The 22,323-nt window shown below is 41.1% G+C and overlaps 1 protein-coding gene across 1 annotated transcript in view; it reads left to right on the top strand.

Annotated features, from left to right (window-relative positions):
* Positions 1-22,323, top strand: part of kif26aa (kinesin family member 26Aa) — a 73,378-nt gene that overhangs the window by 20,430 nt on the left and 30,625 nt on the right. Inside the window, 5 exon segments of the mRNA XM_041805814.1 lie at positions 10,384-10,576; positions 16,037-16,249; positions 17,851-17,944; positions 18,529-18,800; positions 21,707-21,890. Of these exon segments, the coding sequence (XP_041661748.1) occupies positions 10,384-10,576; positions 16,037-16,249; positions 17,851-17,944; positions 18,529-18,800; positions 21,707-21,890 (956 nt within the window).

The following is a 22,323-nucleotide window of genomic DNA, read 5'->3' as shown; positions in this document are numbered from 1 at the left end:
ATTCAGTTAAATGTTGGTGTTTGGGACATTTCAGCTGGTAGATCCAGAAAAGTGAAACCAAAACCCAAACAGCAAAGATGAGTTTAGTTCATGATGTAAAATGTACTGAACCTTTCTTTGGGTTTATCGGGGGCCATTCTCTGGGTTTATCAGGGGCCATTCTCTGGGTTAATCAGGGGTCCATTCTCTGGGGTTATCAGGGGCCATTCTCTGGGTTTATCAGGGGCCATTCTCTGGGTTAATCAGGGGCCATTCTCTGGGTTAATCAGGGGTCCATTCTCTGGGTTTATCAGGGGCCATTCTCTGGGTTTATCAGGGGCCATTCTCTGGGTTAATCAGGGGTCCATTCTCTGGGTTTATCAGGGGCCATTCTCTGGGTTTATCAGGGGCCATTCTCTGGGTTAATCAGGGGTCCATTCTCTGGGGTTATCAGGGGCCATTCTCTGGGTTTATCAGGGGCCATTCTCTGGGTTAATCAGGGGCCATTCTCTGGGTTTATCAGGGGCCATTCTCTGGGGTTATAAGGGGCCATTCTCTAAGTTTAACAGGGCCCATTCTTGGAGTTTATCAGGGGCCATTCTCTGGGGTTATCAGGGCCCATTCTCTGGGGTTATCAGGGGCCAATTCTCTGGGTTTATCAGGGGCCATTCTCTGGGTTAATCAGGGGCCATTCTCAGGGTTTATCAGGGTCCATTCTCTGGGTTTATCAGGGGTCCATTCTCTGGGGTTATCAGGGGCCATTCTCTGGGTTTATCAGGGGGCCATTCTCTGGGTTTATCAGGGGCCATTCTCTGGGTTAATCAGGGGCCATTCTCTGGGTTTATCAGGGGCCATTCTCTGAGTTTATCAGGGGTCCATTCTCTGGGTTTATCAGGGGGCCATTCTCTGGGTTTATCAGGGGCCATTCTCTGGGTTAATCAGGGGCCATTCTCTGGGTTTATCAGGGGCCATTCTCTGGGGTTATCAGGGGCCATTCTCAGGGTTTATCAGGGGCCATTCTCTGGGGTTATCAGGGGCCATTCTCTGGGGTTATAAGGGGGCCATTCTCAGGGTTTATCAGGGGGCCATTCTCTGGGTTTATCAGGGGGCCATTCTCTGGGTTTATCAGGGGCCATTCTCTAAGTTTAACAGGGCCTATTCTCGGAGTTTATCAGGGGCCATTCTCTGGGTTAATCAGGGGCCTATTCTTCTAGTTTTTTAGGGCCCATTCTTTGAGTTTATCAGGGCCAATTCTGTGGGTTTAATAGGGCCCATTTTCTTGGTTTGTTAGGGTCCCAGCCATATCTGTGTGAAGGCCTGGCTGCAATCTGGACCGGGACATCCCTGTTTTTTAAACTAGCAACTCATGCTAGGTTCATGCTATAAGACTGTCACAAATCACTCAGGAATCGCTCCCAGTGCTAACCAGTTAGGACACTTTTTAGCAGCTTCTCTCCCTCATTATGATAAATTCATCCATGAAACCAAACAGTGGGTTACTTTCTAGTTATTTTGGAGAGCAGCTTTTTATCAAACAGTCCTCAGCTCAAACAGAAAGAGGCAGCAGAGGTGGTGAGCAGCATGCAGAGAGCCCCCTAGTGGAGGAGTTTACCTCCTGTATGTTTAAATCAAATTAAGTTGAGTCATTAAAATGAACATTAAATGAAGTAAACCACACAGTCATTATTTATTTATTCTTTGGCTTGATCAGACGATTTAATGACCTGTCAGCAAATCTGTTGTTTTTATATCAACACTTGCACTCTGAGTGTCTTTGAAGTCCAGGATTGGGGGGGCAGCGGGGGGGTCTGTTATCTCATGAAGTATTCATGTAGCATGTCAAGTGTGTCGGTGTATGTGTTCACGGCTGCTGTGTGTCGACACGAGGAGGAGGCGGGGCTGTGAAGAGAGGGAGGAGGAGGAGGGGGCGGGGGGGAGGATGGGTGAGGAGAGGGAGGGAAGGTGAGCGAGGCAGACGGACGGACGAAGGGAGGATGGTTGGAGCATCGCCAGCGTTTCCCAGCAACAACAGCATCGAGAGGCAGGAATCCACCGGCTCCTCATTCACTCCTTTATTTCTACCTCTAATCCTTTATTCCTCCTCTGCTGCTGCTTCCCTTCATCCCTCCCTCTCTCCCTCACTCTCTCTCTCTCTCTCTGTCTCGCTCTCTCTCTCTCTCTTCTGGAGTCAGAGGAGGAGGAGGAGGGAGGGGTGGAGAGGAAGAGCATAGCGATACTGCAGGAACAGACTGAGGAGCTACAGGAGAGAAGAGGGAGGGTGGAAAGGTGGACGAAGGAGAAAAAGGGAGATCAGGAGGTAAAAGAAATGGAGAAAAGGAGAAAGATTTGAAGGAAAATGGAGGATAATGGCGAGAAAAAAGGGGTAAAGTGAAAGGGAGGGGATGAAGCTAAAGAAAAGAGACGCAAAGAGCAAGAGGACAAGAGAGAAGAGAAGACTAAGTAAAGGTGAAGACAGGGGAAAAAAGAGAGGAAAAGGGGTCAGACACCAGCAGGGAGACTTAAAGGAGGACTAAAGCGAAGATGAAGATAGAGAGGAGGTGAAGAGGAGCAACAAAAGCACATGGACAGATCTAAATTTTAGTTTTCCGGGTGGAGATTTGCTTCAACGTTTGGCTCTTTTCTTGGTTTGCAAACAAAGCTGGACCTCCTCACACCTCTGCAGGACTTTTCTTTATCAGACCATGCCTGGACAGAAAGTCTGGTCATTTTTTTCCGATGAAAACTTCCAGAAGCTCGGACGGACTCTGATCCTGCAGACTTCAGATGAAACCGGAGGGCTCTGATTGACAGACGGGAGGGTGGATGGTTCATCGATGTGTGAAGGATGAAGTGATAACTGCCGTCACTTTGATTGACGAACGACTGAAACCTGTTGGAGTGTCACCATCGGATTCCCCGAGGTGTTCGGAGGGAAGGAGACGCTTCTTTGTAGATGATAAAAGTCTGTTTACTGATAATCTGAGGACAAGTATTCAAGTGAATCGAATTTTACAAACTCTGTCCCTGTGGGGCAAATCAAGGATGGAATATGCACTGATGGATTCTTACTGCATTAATGGATGATTCAAATCTAGTAGACCTCACTTTTCCTGAAGGTATTTAATGAGAATGTCTTTGAAAACATGGCACAGATCCAAAACAAAGTGATACGGGAAGTTTTACACCGAAAATGAGTCATATTCTTGTAAATTACTGACATTGATGATGACTTCACCGGCATCTTCTGGATAGATCATTCTAATAGAAATGCAATCGTTGGACGAATAAAGCATTCTGGTCAAAGAGAAAAGCCCTGCATGCTTCAAGAAAAAGCCGGAAGTTTCTCCCACTATTACTGAAGAGAAAAGAAACGGAGATTGGCCCGATAGATGGACGGGCCTTTCTAGAAGTTTTGAGCATCAGTTTGGACTTTAAAACCATTTTATTTGATAAAAAAACAAAATCTTCCCAAACTCCCAAATTCTTTAAAAAATGTTGATAATGAATTGTAAATGCCTTATATTTGAGTCTTTTGTTGCAGGAAAATGTGAGGCACAAATAAAAGTTTGACCTCAGAAGTAAATTTTGCTAAATTTGCCACTTTGTAGACGATACTCCGATTTACACGTGAGAGATAAAAACAGAGGATAGGACAGATAAGACAGGGATTTCCACATGGTTTAAGCCTCAATTTGGACTTTTCAACCATTTGATTTCATGAAGAATGGAATAAAATGGCCAAATCTTTTAACCCTTTAAAACCTACCGCGTCACCGACGACGCGCTGTTGAAGCACACTTTGCATGACCATAATTGCATAACTGTTTGTGTTATTGGAAAAATTCAAAGTTTCTGAGAGCCGAGAAACTGTGCTTCACAGCCACAGTTGTAACTGTAATTTCCCCTTTCCTCACTAAGATCCTAGCTTAAAGTTCCCCCGTTTTTTGTGTTTCTTCATTTTAAACTGGTAAAACACTCTTAACATGCAGTAAAATGTAAATAACTGCCATATTTTAAAAGTTCTAAGTTTTGTGGAAAAATGGGCAAAAGCATGTACTCACAGGACATTTTCTGGGCCTTTTAAGGTTAAAATAAGAAAAGAGTCCAGAAACTCAGGATTTAAAGGGTTAAAAGTTAAGTGACAGTGAAGTAAGAAAACCTCACAACTGAAGCAAACCAACATCTTCTAATATTTAAAGTTTTACATCAGCAAAAAGTTTGATTTTAGGAATTTTTGTTAAATGTGTTGCTTTGTAGATGGTTTGCAGATTTATATGTAAGAGATAAAATCTGGTAAAATCAGGACAGATCCATTGTCTAAGGTTTCTGTTTTTGCATCAGTTTGGACTTTTCAACCGTCTGAGTCATAAAGAACAAACTAATTCTTGAAAATGGCTTTTAATAAATGAGTGTTAGTAAAGAAAGAAAACTTTACACCTGAAGCAAACCATTATCTTCTGATACCTAAGGTTGTATGTTAGAGGAAAGTTTAAATGCAGAGCAAAGATGAAGTTAAATTTGCTAGATATACTGCTTTGCAGATGATACACTGATTTACTTGTGAGAGATAAAGATAGAAGCTACTTCAGACCCACTGATAAGGGTTTCTGGATAGTTTAAGCATCAATTTTCAACCATTTTGTTAAACAGATAATCAAATAAAATCATTTAAAGTGGCTTAATGCTTAAAAAAAAAAAGGTTATAATAAGCAAAAAGTTTTACAACTGAGGCAAACCATCATCTTCTGCTACCTAAAATTTAACATTGTAGGAAAAAATATAAGGAATAAAGAAAGAGTGAGCTTTGCTAGATATGTCTCTTTGCAGATGATACACATATTTACATGAAGAGATTAAAAACAGGATAGAATAGATCCATTAACAGGGATTTCTGGTTCTTTTCATATCAATTCTGACTGTTCAAACATTTGATTTCATAAAGGATGACCTAAAATCCTCTAAAAGTCTTTTAAAAGTTTAGCACCATTAAAGCAAACCATCGCTAGGCTTTACACCATAGTAGAGTTTAATATAAGGAACAGAGAAAAGGTGAATTTTGCCAGATATATTGTTTTGCAGATGATACCCAGATTTACATGTGGAGAGATGAAACTATAGGATAAGACAGGACGTTGGCAGGGGTTTCAGGATGTTGTAAGCATCAATTTGGACTTTTCAACTATTCGATGTAATAAAGAACAGAATAAAATCCTATAAAAGGCTTAATCCATTTTTTTAAAAATGGTGATACTGAAGTATGAAAGCCTTACAACTGAGGCAAACCATCGTCTTGTGATACCTACAGTTTAACAATACAGGAAAGTTTAATTTAAGGAGCAAAGAAAAAAGTGAATTTGCTAGCTATGTTGCTTTGCAGATGATATGCAAATTTACATGTGAAATAAGGAAAAAATTAGTTGTACTAAAAAGGGAAATAAAACCACTGCATGTTCAAATGAAAGGATAAATTCAGTGAACGTTTGAGGTTTTTATAGCACTTCTTAGTCCTCTGAGCACTTGAAGGGCTCTTACGACCAGGTCACACCAGTTCACGCCACACTGATGGTGAAGACTGCTGTGTAGATAACCAATCCCCTCCATAAACATCCGACATCCATCCAACATTAAGTGTCTTGACCACAGACACCTCGATGAAACGGCAAGACAACTGTTTCTTCCTACTGAGCCACGTCTGATGTGCCAACATTTTTGAAAAGTTTCCTGAGGAGGTGTGAGAGAACGCTTCTGATAGCAAGACAAATGTGACAAAACAAGATCTTAAGAGTTCTGCTCCGACTGTAAAAACAGTGAATCCCTGTCCAACATTAATGATTCTGACCAAACGTCTTTGGATTGTTCTGGTTTCTCATTAGTCTGGATATCGGACAGTTTGCACCTCTTTGAGAGCTCTGTGTGACTCATTTGATGCTGAAAACATTTTCCTCTCCTCTGATTCTTTTTTTTGGGGATTTCCTCACTGAAGTTTCTCCATCAGTCACATCTTTGATCGCTGAGGCTGGATAAGGATTCTGTGATACTCTTTCATCTCAGTCTCATTGGATTAAAACTGGTTCTTCACCATGGTAACAGATGATGAGAGAAAGTTTGGATCTGGATCCTCTTCAAAGAGAAAAACTTTGAGCTGATAATGGATTGGAAAGAACTGTGAGTATTCCTCTTTCCTGATGCCAACACCTCTCTCTCTCTCTCTCTCTCTCTCTGTTGAATATTTTAGGCCTTTTTGACAGGGAAAAATTAGTTTGTTATTTTTGTAAAACTTGAGATTTGTCTTTCTGTAAGATTGAGACAAACCTACGAAAACCAGAGTTGACCATGTTGATTAGGGCTACAAGCTTTTGTTTCAAGATTTGAAGACAACATAATGTCTAGAAGTGGAAACGTGTTTTTTGGTTCAGAAGCTGTAAATGCAGAGAAATATTACCTGTTTTGTGTGTTTCTGTCCTTATGTTTTTTTTATCAGTTTAAGCAGAAGTCAAGGTGCTCATGGGTCTCTTCTAGAACAGTCATTTATCGTACACCACTGCAAAGGAGCTTGGCTTGAATTGTTGGAAACTTTTCTAAAATTCCACCTGACACAGTTGTAGCTATCATCGTTAATCTACTACTGCATGGTTACTGACTGGAACAAGATTACAACAACAGTTCCATAAAAGTTGGGGCACTGTAAAATGCAAATAAAATCAGAGGCCAATGATTTTCAAATCTCATAATCCAGATGTTATTCACAGTAGAACATAAACGACATATCAGATGTCGAAACTTAGATATTTGACCATTTCATGGAAGACTAGCTGCTGTAGTTTTGGGAGAGGAATGTTGTCCCATTTCTTGTTTGATGCAGGATTTTAGCTGCTTAACAGTCCGAGATCTCCTTGCTGGATTTTTCCTTTTCTGATGCCCCAAATGTTTTCTATGGACTCCAGGCAGAGCAGTTCAGGCCTTAGACTCTTCTCCTGTGAAGCCATGCTGTTGTGATGGATGTGGTATGTGGTTTAGCGTTGTCCTGCTGAAATAGTCAAGGCCTTCACTGACAGAGATGTTGTCTGTTGTCCTAAAACCTCTCTCTACTTTTCAGCATTGATAGTTCCTTTCCAGATGTTAGAGCTGCCCACGCCATAGGCACTAATGCAACCCCATACCATCAGAGATGCAGGCTTTAGAGCTGAGCCAGGAGAACAAGCTGGATGCTCCCTCTCCTCTTTAGTCCTCAGGACACGGCATCCGAGGTTTTGACAAAAAAAAAAATCAAATTTTTTTATTCATGTGACCACAGAACAGTTTTCCATTTTGCCTCTGTCCATTTCAAATGAGCTTTGTCCCAGAGAAGACAGCAGTGTTTCTTGATCCTGTTCATATAAGGCTTATTCTTTGCGTGATACAGCTTTAACCTGTATTTTTGGATGGCACAGCCAAATTTGCCTACAGACATGATAACTGGAAGCGGTATTGATGAGTTAACAATGAAAACATGATAAAAACATAACCATTTCAACTAAAATCAATGTTGTGTAAACATGACATTGCTTGTGGTCTTGATCCGGTCTCAGTTCCTCATAGTTCTCAGTTTTTTATTTATCTTAGGGCTCAAACTAAAGTTAAATTTGGGGATAAATATGCAACTAACAGATTTTTTTTTTTTTTTTTTTACTTTTTTATAATGAAGGATAAAAATCAGCCAATATCAACACCCACAGCAACAAAAATGAAGGTTCAAGGCACCCAATATTGGGTCATTCCTCTCCTTTTTGAATAAAAGAATCCTCAATGAAGTTTAATTAGCACCAAATGTTGGCAAAATTTCCCAACCAAAACATTGCAGATGTTTTTATGTGGTTCAGACGGCCTTCTTCGTGTCTGTTTTAGTTGTCATGTCATCTCTGATGACCATTTTGCATTTGGGAATTGTCTACAGCTTCATTCATCGGGCCTTGTTCCATGGTTGTGGGCAGTAGACCAGTATCAGTAACGTCAACCGTAAGATTTCTGCTATGGAATTGCTGATAGAAAAACTGTCACCCAGTGTTAATTTTGTTGACTAATTATTCTCATTATAATTTTTGTTAATAGCCTTTTTCCCCCTGAAGAAAATGAGACAGTAACTAATAAAACAAGTGCACATGGACAAAAAACTAAAACTAAATTTATTGATACTTTAGTCAACAAATAAAAACTAGACGAAAATGTTTGACGGAGACTTTATCCAATCAGACCTTATTTCGTCATGTAGAAAGTGGGGGCAAGTTAGGCATATATCCAATCACAGCTACTTTGGCTGTGTGGAAAAGTGGGATGAGATACAGGGGAGATCCAATCACAGCTGCTTTTGCTGCGTGGTGACGGGGTAAGTTGGGGAGAAATCCAATCAGTTGACTACATTTACTGTAAATTTAGTCGACTAAAATGTTGGGAAGTCGTCGACTAAAACTGAAACAATTTAGATGACTAAATAATGACTAAAACTGAAAGATATTTTTGGCAAAAGACTATAACTAAAACTAAATGATAAAGTGCTGACAAAATTAACACTGCTGTCACCACAGGTTTTGCTGTTGTGCTGAAGTGCATGCATAACGCTTCACTGATGCAGAGTGATATGTGACAGACAACAGGTAGTCTGAGTGTAGTCATCAGGATGTTTCACCCTCAAGAACAGCCAGCTTACAAGCCAAATTTCACCTGTTTGTATCAGTCTAATCAATATGAGGCACAGCAGTGAGGTAAAACCTGTGTTCTCTCATCTGTAAGTTTGATGTCTGTAGTAACAGACACATGCAGCGAGTGTGCTCACTTGGCAGAGTGTTTCTGTCGGTCTCTCTGGGGCTTTAACACAAGCTGTTCACTGCAGTGATGCAACTCAGTTTGATTTTAGCCCAGATCTGTTTTTTTTTCAGCAATTTATCTTATAAAAGCTTAAACAACTGTTTAAAGGTGTGTTTTAACCCATGGCTCAGTTGTTTAAAGTCAGTGATGTGTGTAAAAACAGGCTGTGGCGTTAAACAAGGCTGAAGAAGCAGTCGTAAAACATAATTGTAATCACTGCAAAAGCTTCGATAAATCACTGATAAGCATGGCATTTCTGACAAGTACTTCACAATAAAAGGATGTTTTTATTTTATTCAAGCACCAAATTAGGCAATGTGTTGTTAGTAGCAGCTTGGCACACCTCAGCAGGAGAGAAATGAAACTTAAAACTGCAGGTGCAGTTACAAAGAAGTGAACACAGAGACTTGTAAAATCATTTTTCTGTGATCTTACACTCAGCATGAGTTCAGTATGCCATCACAGGCTTGTTTTAAGTAGATACTGAGGTTGTAATACCTGAACATGTATTTTTATCAATCATCTCTTTTAAATTTGTAACACGACCATAATGATATGGTCACCTCTGAGGGAAAAAGAACACAAGGCCCAAAATTTTATGCTATATCGCCTTCCTCTAATGCCATGTAGAGCTGTGTGAGCTGACAGCCAAGGATTTGTTATATCACATTATTGCAATATGTTGCAATCAGTATATTTATCACTGGGCATAAAGATGGTGGAGCTGTGAAAACTTCTTTTGGTTTTTCTTACTTTGCAGCTTTACTTGAGACATTTCTGTGCATCAAACATGTTTTCTATCCTTATGAGGGACTAAAATGACTCTGGAATCATCCATCAAGATAATGGAGACACTTTTTTTTTGGGTCCAAAAAATAACTAAAGATCTTTCTTTTTAAAGCTTGTGTACTTTTCTGTAATACAGAATATAAAAATAATGGGAAATATATTCCTGTAAAACTCTAGGCATTTAAAATTATCCACCTAGTGAAAATTCTGAAAGCCTTACATAAGACATTGAAACAGTAGAAGAAATAAAGCAGAGATAAGCAGGTGTAGTGGATGAAACCATACAGTGAGTTCACTCTGGGAGCTCTGGGACTGTTAACTTTAATATAACACTGTAAAATTAAAGCCACTTCATCATCTTAAACTGGATTTCACCCTCCCACAGCTAAAAAGCAGATCTGGGCTCTTTTCATTACTCTCTGAGGTCTCTTTCTGTTCAGCTGTGTTAGTTTATCACAGTCATATGGTTAACTCTTTGAACGCTGCAGCTTCCAGGGTTGAAGAGAGGCCGTTCCTCTTCAGCATCACTCACCGTGAAAGCCGATGAACTGCTCAATAATATGGATCGGTTTTCAGAAGGTAGAAGGAAAGACTCGTTCTCGACAGTTTCTTCTACTTTCTGCTTCACATTTTTACATTTTGACAACAGCTGAGTGCTCTAAATGAGATAAAGCATTTTCAAAAATCTCTTTCACGTTCTGCACTATTGTCTCGCACCCTGCCAAAGCATAAAGTTAATAAACTGATTAGTTTATCATTTGTGTCATCCTTCAGGGCGGCTCAGAAGCTCAGTCTGTCCCGCAGGAAGAAGTCCCAGCCTGGCCCTGCCTCCCCAACCGGTGAGGCCCCGGGCCCCCTGCTTTACACTGGAGGCTTCAGCGGGGCCCTGCAGCTCTCGCCACCCGCCATCCCACCATGCCTCCTCCGGGCTGGGTCAAAGGTCAAGGACACGCCAGGAATGGGGAAGGTAAGACGTCAGGCTTTTACCCATGGTGCTCTGCTGCAGATCAGAGCAGAGATCGGTGGATACTCATGATGAAAGAATCTCATGGATCCAGTTTGTGACATCAGAGCAACAGGTTGTGGGAAATGACCGTCTTTGTGTTGGGGGATAATAATGAACTCTCTGAGACTTTATGTCAAACTTTTCCTCTCTGGAGTAGAGAGCCTGAATGACTCATAATGTAGAGAAAGAGACACAGAGAGGCCGTGACGTGTCCCTCTGTGTCACGGAAGACAGGAACTGCTATGAATAAGTACGCAAATAAACACCATTAAAAGATAATTATTAATCTCTTAATTAATAGGAATAATTACTACATTATTGTGGGACAAAAAGTCTTCAAAATACTGACATTTTAGAGAAACAAGTCCTTTTTCTTTTTTCATATTGGCTGATTATGAGCCATTATTCATAGCAGTTTCTGTCTGCAGAGACACAGAGGGACACATCACGGCCTCTCTGTGTCTCTTTTTCTCCATTATGAGTCATTCAGGCTCTCTTCTCCAGTTTCTTAGTGTTTACCCATGCACTGTTTGGCGTGACATTAGAACGTCTAGACATTGGTTGTCACAGCCCTCAATCTAATCCTCCTCTAATGATGTTATCCATGCCTTTGTTTCCCTTACAAAGACTGTTCTAGTGAGCCTGGAACTTGGGTGACTTTAAAGGGCATTTAATCCATTCTATTGTTTCTTCTGCTAGCTTAGCATTAGTCACCCATCAGGAGTTCCCAAAACAGATGTCACATGGGCTGTGACAACCAATGGCAGACTGTGCCAATGTCTATGCTCTGTGAAAAAACACACGTGCAAACACTCAGGAACTGCAGAAGAGAGCCTGAATGACTCATAATGTAGAGAAGGAGACACAGAGAGGCCGTGACGTGTCCCTCTGTGTCACTGAAGACAGGAACTGCTTTGAATAATGGCCAAAAAAACATCATTATAAAGAAGAGCAAGGTTTGTTTGTTTTTTTTTTGTAAATATGTGAATGTTTTGAAGATTTTTTTTGACACAGAACGATTATTTTTTCACTTTATGGTCCTTAAGAGATAGCAGAACAAGTTCATGCAAAAAAAAAAAAAACTTGTTACCATCTACCATGTCACACAAAATCCTTGAGTTTTAAATTCACTCTTCCTTTGTCTTTATAGTCTAATACCTGTTTTTAAACTTAAGTGACATTACTGCAGCACACATATTCTGAAAGCCCAGGTTGTCCTGAAAACAAGGATGTTTAGAGCTTACCTGTGCACCACAGAGTTGATGTTTCACAAGCTTTTTAGGTAATAAGTGCAGTAGAGACAGAATGGTTAAAAAATAGCTGAGGGATTTAAGGGTTAACCTCATCCTCTCTCTCTTTTCTTGAGTAAGTTTACAGCGAAGACAAGCAGATCTGATTATTAACACGGAGGAGTTCATCACCAGTTCCTCATCATCATCTCCTTTATCTTCCTCCTCATCCCCAATATCCTTTTTTCTTCCTCCCCCTCTTTTATATTCTGAATCGTCCTCTTCCTCTGCCTTCTTGTCCTCTTCCTCACCCCCCCCCGGTCCATGTCTTCCTCCTCCGTCTCCTTTTCTTTTTTGTCATCCTCTACCATCTACTGTACTCTTCACTGTTTTCTCTCTTTCTCCTCTGTTTTGCGTCTTTGTCATTCTTCTTCGTCCTCCATGTTTCTCTTTGACCTCTCTCTCCTGTTCTTACTCCTCCACCTCCTCTTCTCCCTCTCCTTCAGTTCATGCAGACTCCACTTTACTTCAGTGGAATGTATAAAGTAGAATCTGATGTTTGAGTTTTGAGCTAGATTTAGTAATCCTATAGTTCATTTAGAGTCCACATAATACAAATGATCCTGAAGACAATCACATGGTGAAAGTTTGAGTTATTGTGAAGTTTGTCGGTTTGAGAGCAAAGAGAAGGAGGGTGGGCTTTCTGCAGCACTGATGTCTGGAAGACATCGTTGGAAGGCCGATTGCTGACTGCGCTAAAACGTAGGGTGAAGCTGGGAGCATGAAGTGCACAGTGGAAGGAGGTGATGTGACCCCACACTGGCTTTTATTAGCTGTGGACCCCCTGCAGAGTCTTCTCCTCTCAGAGAGGAGAATGTGTCCCGTTGCAAAGGCTTCTGGGAAGATGAGTTTTACAATTGTTTGAATGTTTCTCTACAAACTATTAAACCCAGGATTCTGGACTGCCCTGTAGTTCCAGTGTTTGATTCATGGAATCCACCACACGGCTGATTCCAAAAGATGGAAGATTTACAGACAGAAGAACCAGAACCAGAAATAAAATACAAACAAAAATATTTAATAGAAATAGAAACAAATTTAAATGAGAAGAGTGTGCTGAAAAATGAATCAAGTTAAAGCAAAAACAATGAAATATGGAAATGAGGAGTTAGTTAAGAGAAATAAGGAAAGAAATACAATTAATGAAGAAAACTGTAAAACAGATATAACCAGAGGTTAAGAAAGACAAAAAGACTGAAATGAAAGAAACAGACATAAAGAACATGTCTGACAGAGCTATCGGCTGTCGTAACTTCCCTTTATGGCCACAGAGAGATGATAAACCTGACTGAAATACGAGCCGTCCTCCTGCTGCCGTCTGTTTTTATCACATCATTGCTCCTGTTCTGTGTTTATAGACTCATATTGTAAATCCTTATATCCCAGCCTCTGACTGGTTCTACCACAGCCACATTCAGTTGACATGAGTTTTGTGGACCTGGAGAAGTTTTCAAGATGCATCATGTTAAACGTGCTATTCCACAGGGTTGAGATTTCCTGCTGCAGTCTTTTTTGGCTTCATGCACTTGCCAAACCTGCAGGCACAAGTAGGCAAGGTGAGAATTCATTCTGGGTAAAATTGGTCAAACATGCCTATCCAAGAATGCCCAAATAAGACTGAATGTTGTGCTTCAACCATATGGAGTACAAGCACAGACAAGGTGTCTTTGGAAAGGGAAAACTGAAGTTTCAGACTCACTGTAGCTGCTACTGATGTTGAATAATACAACATAAAACAAAGAATTTTCCCCATCTGTTTTGGTATTGTTAAAGCAGTGGTTCTCAAATGGTGTGGCAAGGCACACTAGTGTGCCTTAAGGCAGGTCTAGGTGTGCCGTGGGAACTTGTATCATGTTATTACTACAACTTTATGGCGAGTACTGTAACCAGGCCTGGCCACAGATCTGGCTGGACCTCTGAAAAACCCCAGAGAATGGGCCCTCCGCAGGTGGGACTTATTGTTGATATTGTTGGTGCTAGCATCCTGACTAACAGTTTCCTCATTAAGAGCTGAAAGCAGCTATTATTGGGTTGAAATTGGAGTTGAAATTATTACTTTATGCTATTTTTAACCAATTTTTCTACCCATTTTTGCCACTTCTTCTGACAACTTAAACCATTTTGCTGCTTTTTTAAATCATTTTTGGCACTTCTCATTACTACTTTTGACCCATTTTTGCCACTTTTTAGGAACTTTTTGCCACATTGAACCAATTTTTGCTATCTTTTTACCACTTTTTGCCCTATTTTGCTATTGTGTGGCCTTTTTTGCCATCACTTTAAACCCCTTTTTACCACCTTTTAGCAACTTTAACCCTTTTGCCACTTTTCTGCACCTTGTGATCTATTTAGCCACCTTTGCCACCTATTTGCCAAATTTTGCCAAATTTGGCAAATAGGTGAATTTATTACATTAAACCCATTTTTACCACCTTTTTACAACATTTAATCCTTTTAGACTACTTGTAACCCATTTTTGCCACTATTTTGCCAATTTCATCTCATTTTTTGGCCACTTTTTTTTTTTCTTTTTTTAACCATTTTTGCCCATTTCTGACTTTGTTTTGCCACTTTTTGCCCATTTTTGCCATCTCCATGAAACCCTGGTTGGCTGTGCCCCAGAAAGCTCTCCCCTTTATCTCCCCTTATAGGCCACCTTCACTGTAACATTATCTAAAAAGTCTATTTTCTATCGATTTAAATGTGGTGTGCCTTGAGATTTTTGGCTTAACCTTAGGTGTGCCTTGGGTGAAAAAAGTTTGAAAACCACTGTGTTAAAGAGAGGTCTATAGATGACTGTACATGGGGAGTATTCACTGGAAACTCAGCTGGACCAAAGCATGAAGCTTTAGCTAGCTCAGGCTCAACATTTTTCAAACTGGAGACTTAAAAAAAAGATCAATGCTGGCATGCATTTTCCAATAAAGCATTGCTTATAATTGCCTGAAAAAGACACTATTACAGTGAATACAGTGGACTGTTGAGGACAACTGCAAATTTGAAATTATAATTAATTTTCATTCATCTCTGTGATTGAAATCCTGTTTTTGGACTTTTTGTTCTTGTTTTTTTTAATAGCCTGACATACATGTGCATTAATTTTATCTGGTGTGGTGGTTTTATCCTGTAGCGATAAACATGATCAGAATCATGATAATGTATAACATGTTATGTTTACATTCTGTAAATAAGGGAATGGTTTTTAAAAAGCTGCTGGAGTAGAAAGACGTTAAATTGCAACCACATCCAAGATGCATGTGCAGGAGGGTATAGACAGCAAAATGTTGCCACATGCTGCCTCATTATTTGCAGATGGGCCGATTACTGTTAACAGGACAACCTTTGACCGATGCCGATATTAGACACTGGTGCAATATTAGTAAAATATTTTTTAAAATTTACGAATGTTGAACCCATTCAGCTTTCTCTAGAAGTTTCTAATTGGGAGTTTGGGGTTCTGGGACCATTGCTACGGGCAATCCAGTCCCTGTAGAGCTAAGTCAAAGGCAAATAAAAAAACAAAAAGTCAGAAGTGTTCCCAGCGTTGTTTGAGATTTTTCACTGGATCTTAAGGCGCAGCCATGGGGACCTCAGGATTGATCGCTTCTTTTTGCAGATGACTGTTGGCCTCCTTAGCCGATGACCTCCAGCTGATATCAGAGTGTTTTTCAGTCTGAGTTCACCCGAGTCTCTGCCTCAAGTGAAGGACTTCAAGTATCCAACATCTGCAGGGAGCTCACTGCTCCTTAGCATTAAAAGAAGTTGGCTCAGGTGGTTAGAGCATCTGATGCTTACCCCGTAAACCTCTTCTGGGCATGTCCAATAGTTAGGAGACCCTGGGGTAGACCATCTAGAGGGACTAAAGGTCCCATCTGGTCTAGAGGGAGCTTGAAAGTGTAGTCGGGGAGAGGGACATCCTGGTCAGTTTGCTCTACCTGCAGTTAAATGGATGGATGATAGAAATGCAGGATGGTTGTTGGATCACTCATTTGAAGCTGAGGGATGTTGACAGCCATCAGTCTGTAAATTTCATGGGTTTTTGTTATTTTAAAAGCCCTATAGGCCCAGTAACTGCTTAAATGCAATGATTGTCAAATAAATCACCATCTGATGTCTGTCTGTCTCCCTCCAGGTCAGAGTCATGGTCCGGATCTGTTCGGTCCACAGCAGCGAGTCGTCCGAGTCCATGTCCCTTCTGAAGGTGGACGGCAGGAAGAAGCAGCTGACCCTCTGCGAGACGTCATCCGGTGGTACCTCCTCGTCGTCCTCCTCTCAGAGACGATCGTCCTCCTCCGCTCCGAAGACGTTCACGTTTGATGCCGTCTTCACGCAGGATGCTTCACAGGTGAGAGAGGAGAGTCAGGTCCATTTTCAGGTGTAATTTGACTTTTACATGTCAGTCAATTTCAGCTACTGCTTACTTGTTGAGTCACCAGGACCAATCATTAGTTTAGTGGTTCTCAGCCTTCTCAGCCCATGACCCCCAAAATAAAGGTGTCAGAGACCGGGGACCCCCACTGTACCTGAAGGTAGTTAAACACAGTCATGCACATTCAAGAATAGTCATGTGGAGACAAGGTCGTCCATGGGGGGGTAGAGGGGAGAGCTTTCCAGGGCCCAGCAAAACTGGGGTCCCATGGAGGTCAACAAAATCATGGTCTATTGTAAAGTTAAGCTGTGATATCCTTGTTTAGTATTTAACCTGAAAAAATAACCACTCTTATCAATGAAACAAATCTCTTTTTAAATTATTAGTGTAGTATATAGCCTTCTTAAAAATGTATATCTGTTCTGTTAAAAAATTAAAATGGGTTAAATTTTGAAAAAATGGGTTGATAAAGGCAAAAAATGGTGGAAAAGGAGGTGAAGTTGCATCTTAAAAGTAGCAAAAATTGCTTAGAAGTGGCAAAATTATATAAGAATGGAAAAAATAACCAACAAAAGGCAAAAATGGGTTACCGTGGCAAAATGGGCATAAATAGTGGTAAAGGAGAATTAAAAAGTGTCTGAAAAGGCTGTAAACTAGCAGAAATGGGTGGAAATCTGGTGAAATGGGAAGAAAAATCGATATAAACTGGCTAAATAGTGCTAACTGAGAAAGAAAAAATGGGCAGATTTTGGTCAAACTGGCAAAAATGAGCATATCAGATAGTGAAATATAGTTAAAATGGGCATAAAAGGTGGTAAAATGGGGTTAACACTGGCAATAATGGGTCAACAGAGTCAACATTTGGCTTAAGTGGCAAGAATTGGTTTAGAAGTGGCAAAAACAGGCAGAAAAGAGTGGTGAAAGGTTTAAAATGGCAAAACTAAGTGTTAAATGGCAAAAACCTGTTAATATTTCAGAGAAAAAAAAGATGAAACTGGTTTAATTGGTAGAAAAGTGTCAACAGTGGAATTCTAAAAATATTCGTATTTTTTTTTAGGAATCTGGAGACCCCCCCTTAGTGTCTCGCAACCCCCAATGGGGTCTCGACCCCAAGGTTGAGAACCGCTGCATTAGATAACATGGTCACATATTAAACCAAAACTCTGGGACTCTTAGAACTGGAGAGATGAAATGGAAACAGTACTTACAGAGTGTTAAACAGGTAACTCCAGGTAGCTTTTTTGTTCCCTGATGCCTTACATGTTTTGTATGTAACGTCTGGTTTAGTATTTGCATTAAAGCTGAAAGGGTGTTGGCCTTCAGAGCTTTAAGTTGAGGGGTTTGTACACCAGCCCTTAAACTGCATGTGATGCAAGAAAGTGTTGAAACAGTATTGTTCTCATAACAGACCTGACTAGCCTGACCTATTTTAAACATTTCAGTCACGCTGAGTTGCTCTGTGTAGCGCTCTGTAATAAAACTTGCATTGCATTCTGTCTCATCATACACATGCTTACATCCAACGCTTGTCTGTTGACTGTGATTGGTCGGCACTGATTGGATCTCTATCCTGATAGGCTGAGGTGTGCTCGGGGACGGTTGCTGAGGTGATCCAGTCGGTCGTGAATGGAGCAGACGGCTGCATCTTCTGCTTTGGACATGCCAATCTCGGTACATAAACCCACACATGCAGACATGTTCAAACTTATCTAACCCATCATTCGGTGTGTTTACACAGTTAGGCAGTGTCCAGTCATTATGCAAGTTCAACATGAGATTTATTCTGACATGTATATATATACACCTCAATCAAACCCAAACAGGACGGGGCATTCTGCACCCCGACATTTCCACACGAGACTTTGGCCTTGAAGTCAAACATCATAAATGCTAACTGTAGCAGAAGTCACCTTGGCATCTGCCCTTATATATTACCCTAAGCTAAAGAGACAGCATGCATTTTAGTCCCTTTCAAAGACTCAGTGTAGAGTTTGTATGAGTTGTGCAGAATTGTAAATACTGGTTGTGTTTCACAGTTGGACATCCAGCCAGTTTATTGCTTGTTAGCTTATTCAAGGTAGCTGAAAAGGGGCATGATGCCACCTTTGGTAGTAGCTGGAGCATGCTCCCATCAAGAAATCATCTGTTTCCTTTGCATATTTACCGTGACAAGCACAGTAGTACAGTTTAAAGGCCTAGCCAATAACCAGTAGCTCCACTAAATGTATGCATACTGGTTGCTGTCTCGCCCTCAGGTAAGACCTACACCATGATTGGTCGGGACTGCTCCACCCAGAGTCTGGGCGTGGCTCCTACAGCGATCTCATGGCTCTTTAAAGTGATCGAGGAGCGGAGGGAGAAGTCCGGAGCTCGTTTCTCTGTCAGAGTGTCGGCCGTGGAGATCTCTGGCCGGGAGGAGACGCTCACCGACCTTCTGTCTGAGCTCTCCTCTTCCTCAACCGGGGGCCAACAGGAGGCCCCGGGCCCCGCTGTTTCACTGAGAGAAGACCCCCTCTGTGGATCCCAGGTAGAGAAAATCAGTCCCCTACTAGTGCTAGGAAATTCATTGAGTTTAAAAGATGAACTGGACAACCTAATACTATTCATAATCCAAATTCCAGAAAAGTTGGAACACTGTATATTAGATCAGTCTGAATTTAATGGCAGCAACACGTCTCAAAAAAGTAGGGACAGGGCCATGTCATTGTGTAGCATCCCTTCTTCTTTTAACAGCAGCCTGTAAACACCTGGGAAGTGAGGAGACCAGCTGCTGGAGTTTTGGAGAGCAATGTTGTCCCATTCTTGTCTGATGTAGGATTCTAGCTGCTCTACAGTCCTGGGTCTTCTCTGCTGGATTCGTCATTTTGTGATGCTCCTATTGGTGAAAGCTCTGGACTGCAGGCAGGCCAGTTCAGGACCCGGACTCTTCTCCTGTGAAGCCATGCTGTTGTGATGGATGTGGTATGTGGTTTAGCATGGTCTTGCTGAAATAGTCAAGGTCTTCCCTGACAGAGACGTTGTCTGGATGGGAGCATAAGTTGCTCTAAAACCTCTCTCTACTTTCAGCATTGATAGTTCCTTTCCAGATGTTAGAGCTGCCCACGCCATAGACACTAATGCAACCCCATACCATCAGAGATGCAACTGAGCCAGGAGAACAAGATGGATGGTCCAAATCCTCTTTAGTCCTCAGGACAGGGTATCTGTGGTTTCATCTGACCACAGAACAGTTTTCCATTTTGCTGCAGTCCTTTTTAGATGAGCTTTAGCCCAGAGAAGACGATGTGATCACATGGCTTCTTCTCTCCATGATCCAGCTTTAACTGTCATTTGTGAACGGCACGGTTGACAGACAGTCCTGGAAGTGTTCCTGAGCCCATGCTGTGATTTCCAGAGATTTCCATCTGAATCCTTTCATGATATTATGGACTGTAGATGGTGGGATATTCAAAGTCTTTGCAATTTTATATGAGGAACATTTTTATGAAAATGTCCACAGTTTTTACAGATTGAAAAATCTCTGGTCATCTTTATTTCTGAGTGACTCTGCCTCTCCAAATTCTCCTTTAATACCCAGTAATGTTACTAACTTTTGAGATGTGTTGCTGCCATCAAATTCAAAATCAATGTCTCAGTTTCAACATCCAATGTGTTGTTAACGTTTTATTGGGAATGAAATTTGGATTTGACAATCATTACATTCTGTTTTTTATTTACATTAAACACAGCCCCCCAATGTTTTGGGGATTTTTGGTTGTATACTAAATATTCAGGCTTAATGTGACTTTTTAAAATTCAGAAATAATTTTTAACATTGGCAAGAATGCAGTCATGTTGGTTCCCATTTGATATCAAACCGCAGACATACTCCTGCACACTGTTGAAATTGCACAAATGTGTTGGCTATATATTTGGAAATGTTGGCGCACAGGCAAGGCTCAAAGGTCCACCCACTTTTCTAAATGTTGCCAAAGTATTCGTGCAATATAGACAGTGTTCCTCTTTTGTTTAAAAATCAGACAGATCCTGAAGTTCTCTGACAGCACTGATCATTAAAATAATGGAGACATGATCACTCTGAAAGACATGGGATTGAAGAGGTTGGATCATTTTGGCAACCTCAGTGTACAGATATGCTACCAGTGTTTTTGTACAGCGTGTGTGAGTATGTCTGCAAATTTTTAATTGTCAAAGATTGTAAAAATACTCAATACTGGGCGGTTGGGGCTTCTATTTTGTTGCCATGTTGTCAAACAGGTTTTAAACATGGTTTGCCACTAGAATCATATCAGTTTATTATTCTGGTATTGTGACAACTATTTCTTATGTCTTCACAGAAAGATAAAGTCTATATATTTATACTGTGTATCATCATACAGCTCAAGATATACTGATGTGATTTTTCTTCACATATCGCTGAGATCAGCCTCCTCTCTGGCGTCTCCTTCTCCTCACTTCCTTCCCTTCCTCTCTGACCTCCTCTTCACCCCGGGGACTTCTCCTCTGTCCACCACCGTCCAATTAGCCATGACCTTCCTGCTTTTACTCTGGTCTCCTCTTGTTTCATCTCCCCTGGGCTCCTCCTGTATGACACTTTTATAAAATCCTATCTCTTTAATTTTCTCTTCCTCTTCTTCTTCTTCCTGTCGTCTTTTCTCTTTATCGAACCTCATTCTGTCTCGTTTCTCCTCTTATCGTTTCTCTCGGTTTTATCTTGGGGAAACTCGTCTGTCACGTCTGTCGTTTTCTCTCTGACTCAGACGTCTTTGAGCCCACCATGACTTCTTTTATTCTGCTGACTTTGTTGCAGCATTTCTGTCTCTTTAAAGCCCCCATATTGTTTAATGTAGTCCAACAGGAGGGGCACAGTGAGATGCTGGAAATGTCCTCTAATTCTCTGCATTCTGTCAATGGAACGATGACATGGAACCTGGCATGTCTCTCTTAGATTACTGAAGAAGGCCGACACATTTAAAGTGACTATTGATTGGCCTATTCAACACATAAACATATTTTAATCAGTATAGGCAGTATGGATGAGCAAAGTGATGAACTGTCTGTGTCGAAGCTGCTGTTTTTGCTCTGGTGTAGAAATTCTGGTAGTGTTGCTGCATTCACAGTGCTTTAAGTTGATTAAAATTCCTCTTCGGAACAGTGCTGCATTCATACATGCCACTTCTTTTCTGACCTATCAAAATAAAGAAGAGGCAGGCCCTCTGGTGTCAGCTTTGGCAGGATTCATTAACATTAAGGTTTTGAGTTTTATCAGGCTGCTAAAGCACACAAAGCAGTTTCTAAAAAGATCGTTATGAATACTACTGAGGTGCCAACAATGTGTCAACAAAAGCATGGTCACAAACAGGACCCCCATATTTAATAAGATATGGGTCTTTACTTTGTAGAGTGTTCTCATCTTATTTCTTTCTCCATCAGCTGCAGAACCAAACCGAGCTGAGAGCCACCTGTGCAGAGAGAGCTGCTTTTTTCCTTGACGCCGCCCTGGCAGCCAGGAGGAGCAGCCGGGCGCCAAACGACCAGGAAGCTCGGAGGAACTCGCACTTCCTGTTTACCCTGCACGTCAACCAGGAGAGGCTGGACAAGAGCAGCAAGGCAGCAGGTGGGCGTAATTATCTGTGAATGATGATTCATATGATCATTTATCATGTGATCAGCAATGCATCCTTGACAGCACTGTAGCATGTTTACACCACTGATAGAACATACCAGGGAGTGACATCTTGACGGCATCTCATCTGCACTTTATCATGTTTCGTCTGTCATTAAGCCATCATAAAATGCACTTTATTGTGCTTTGTCCAATAGTAGGAGATCATAAAGTGTACTTTATCTTGAGTTGTCCAATAGTAAAAGATCCTTAAATGCACTTTATCGTGTTTTGTCCAATATTAGGAGATCTTTAAGTGCCATTTAACATGTTTTGTCCAATAGATGGAGATCCTTAAGTGCACTTTATCTTGAGTTGTCATATAGTAAAAGATCCTTAAGTGCACTTTATCATGTTTTGTCCAATAGGAGGAGATCCTTATGTG

The sequence above is a fragment of the Cheilinus undulatus genome, linkage group 14 (assembly GCF_018320785.1).
Source record: "Cheilinus undulatus linkage group 14, ASM1832078v1, whole genome shotgun sequence".
Taxonomy (NCBI): domain Eukaryota; kingdom Metazoa; phylum Chordata; class Actinopteri; order Labriformes; family Labridae; genus Cheilinus; species Cheilinus undulatus.
The sequence above is the reverse complement of the archived record's forward strand: the minus strand, read 5'-3'. Positions and strand labels throughout refer to the sequence as shown.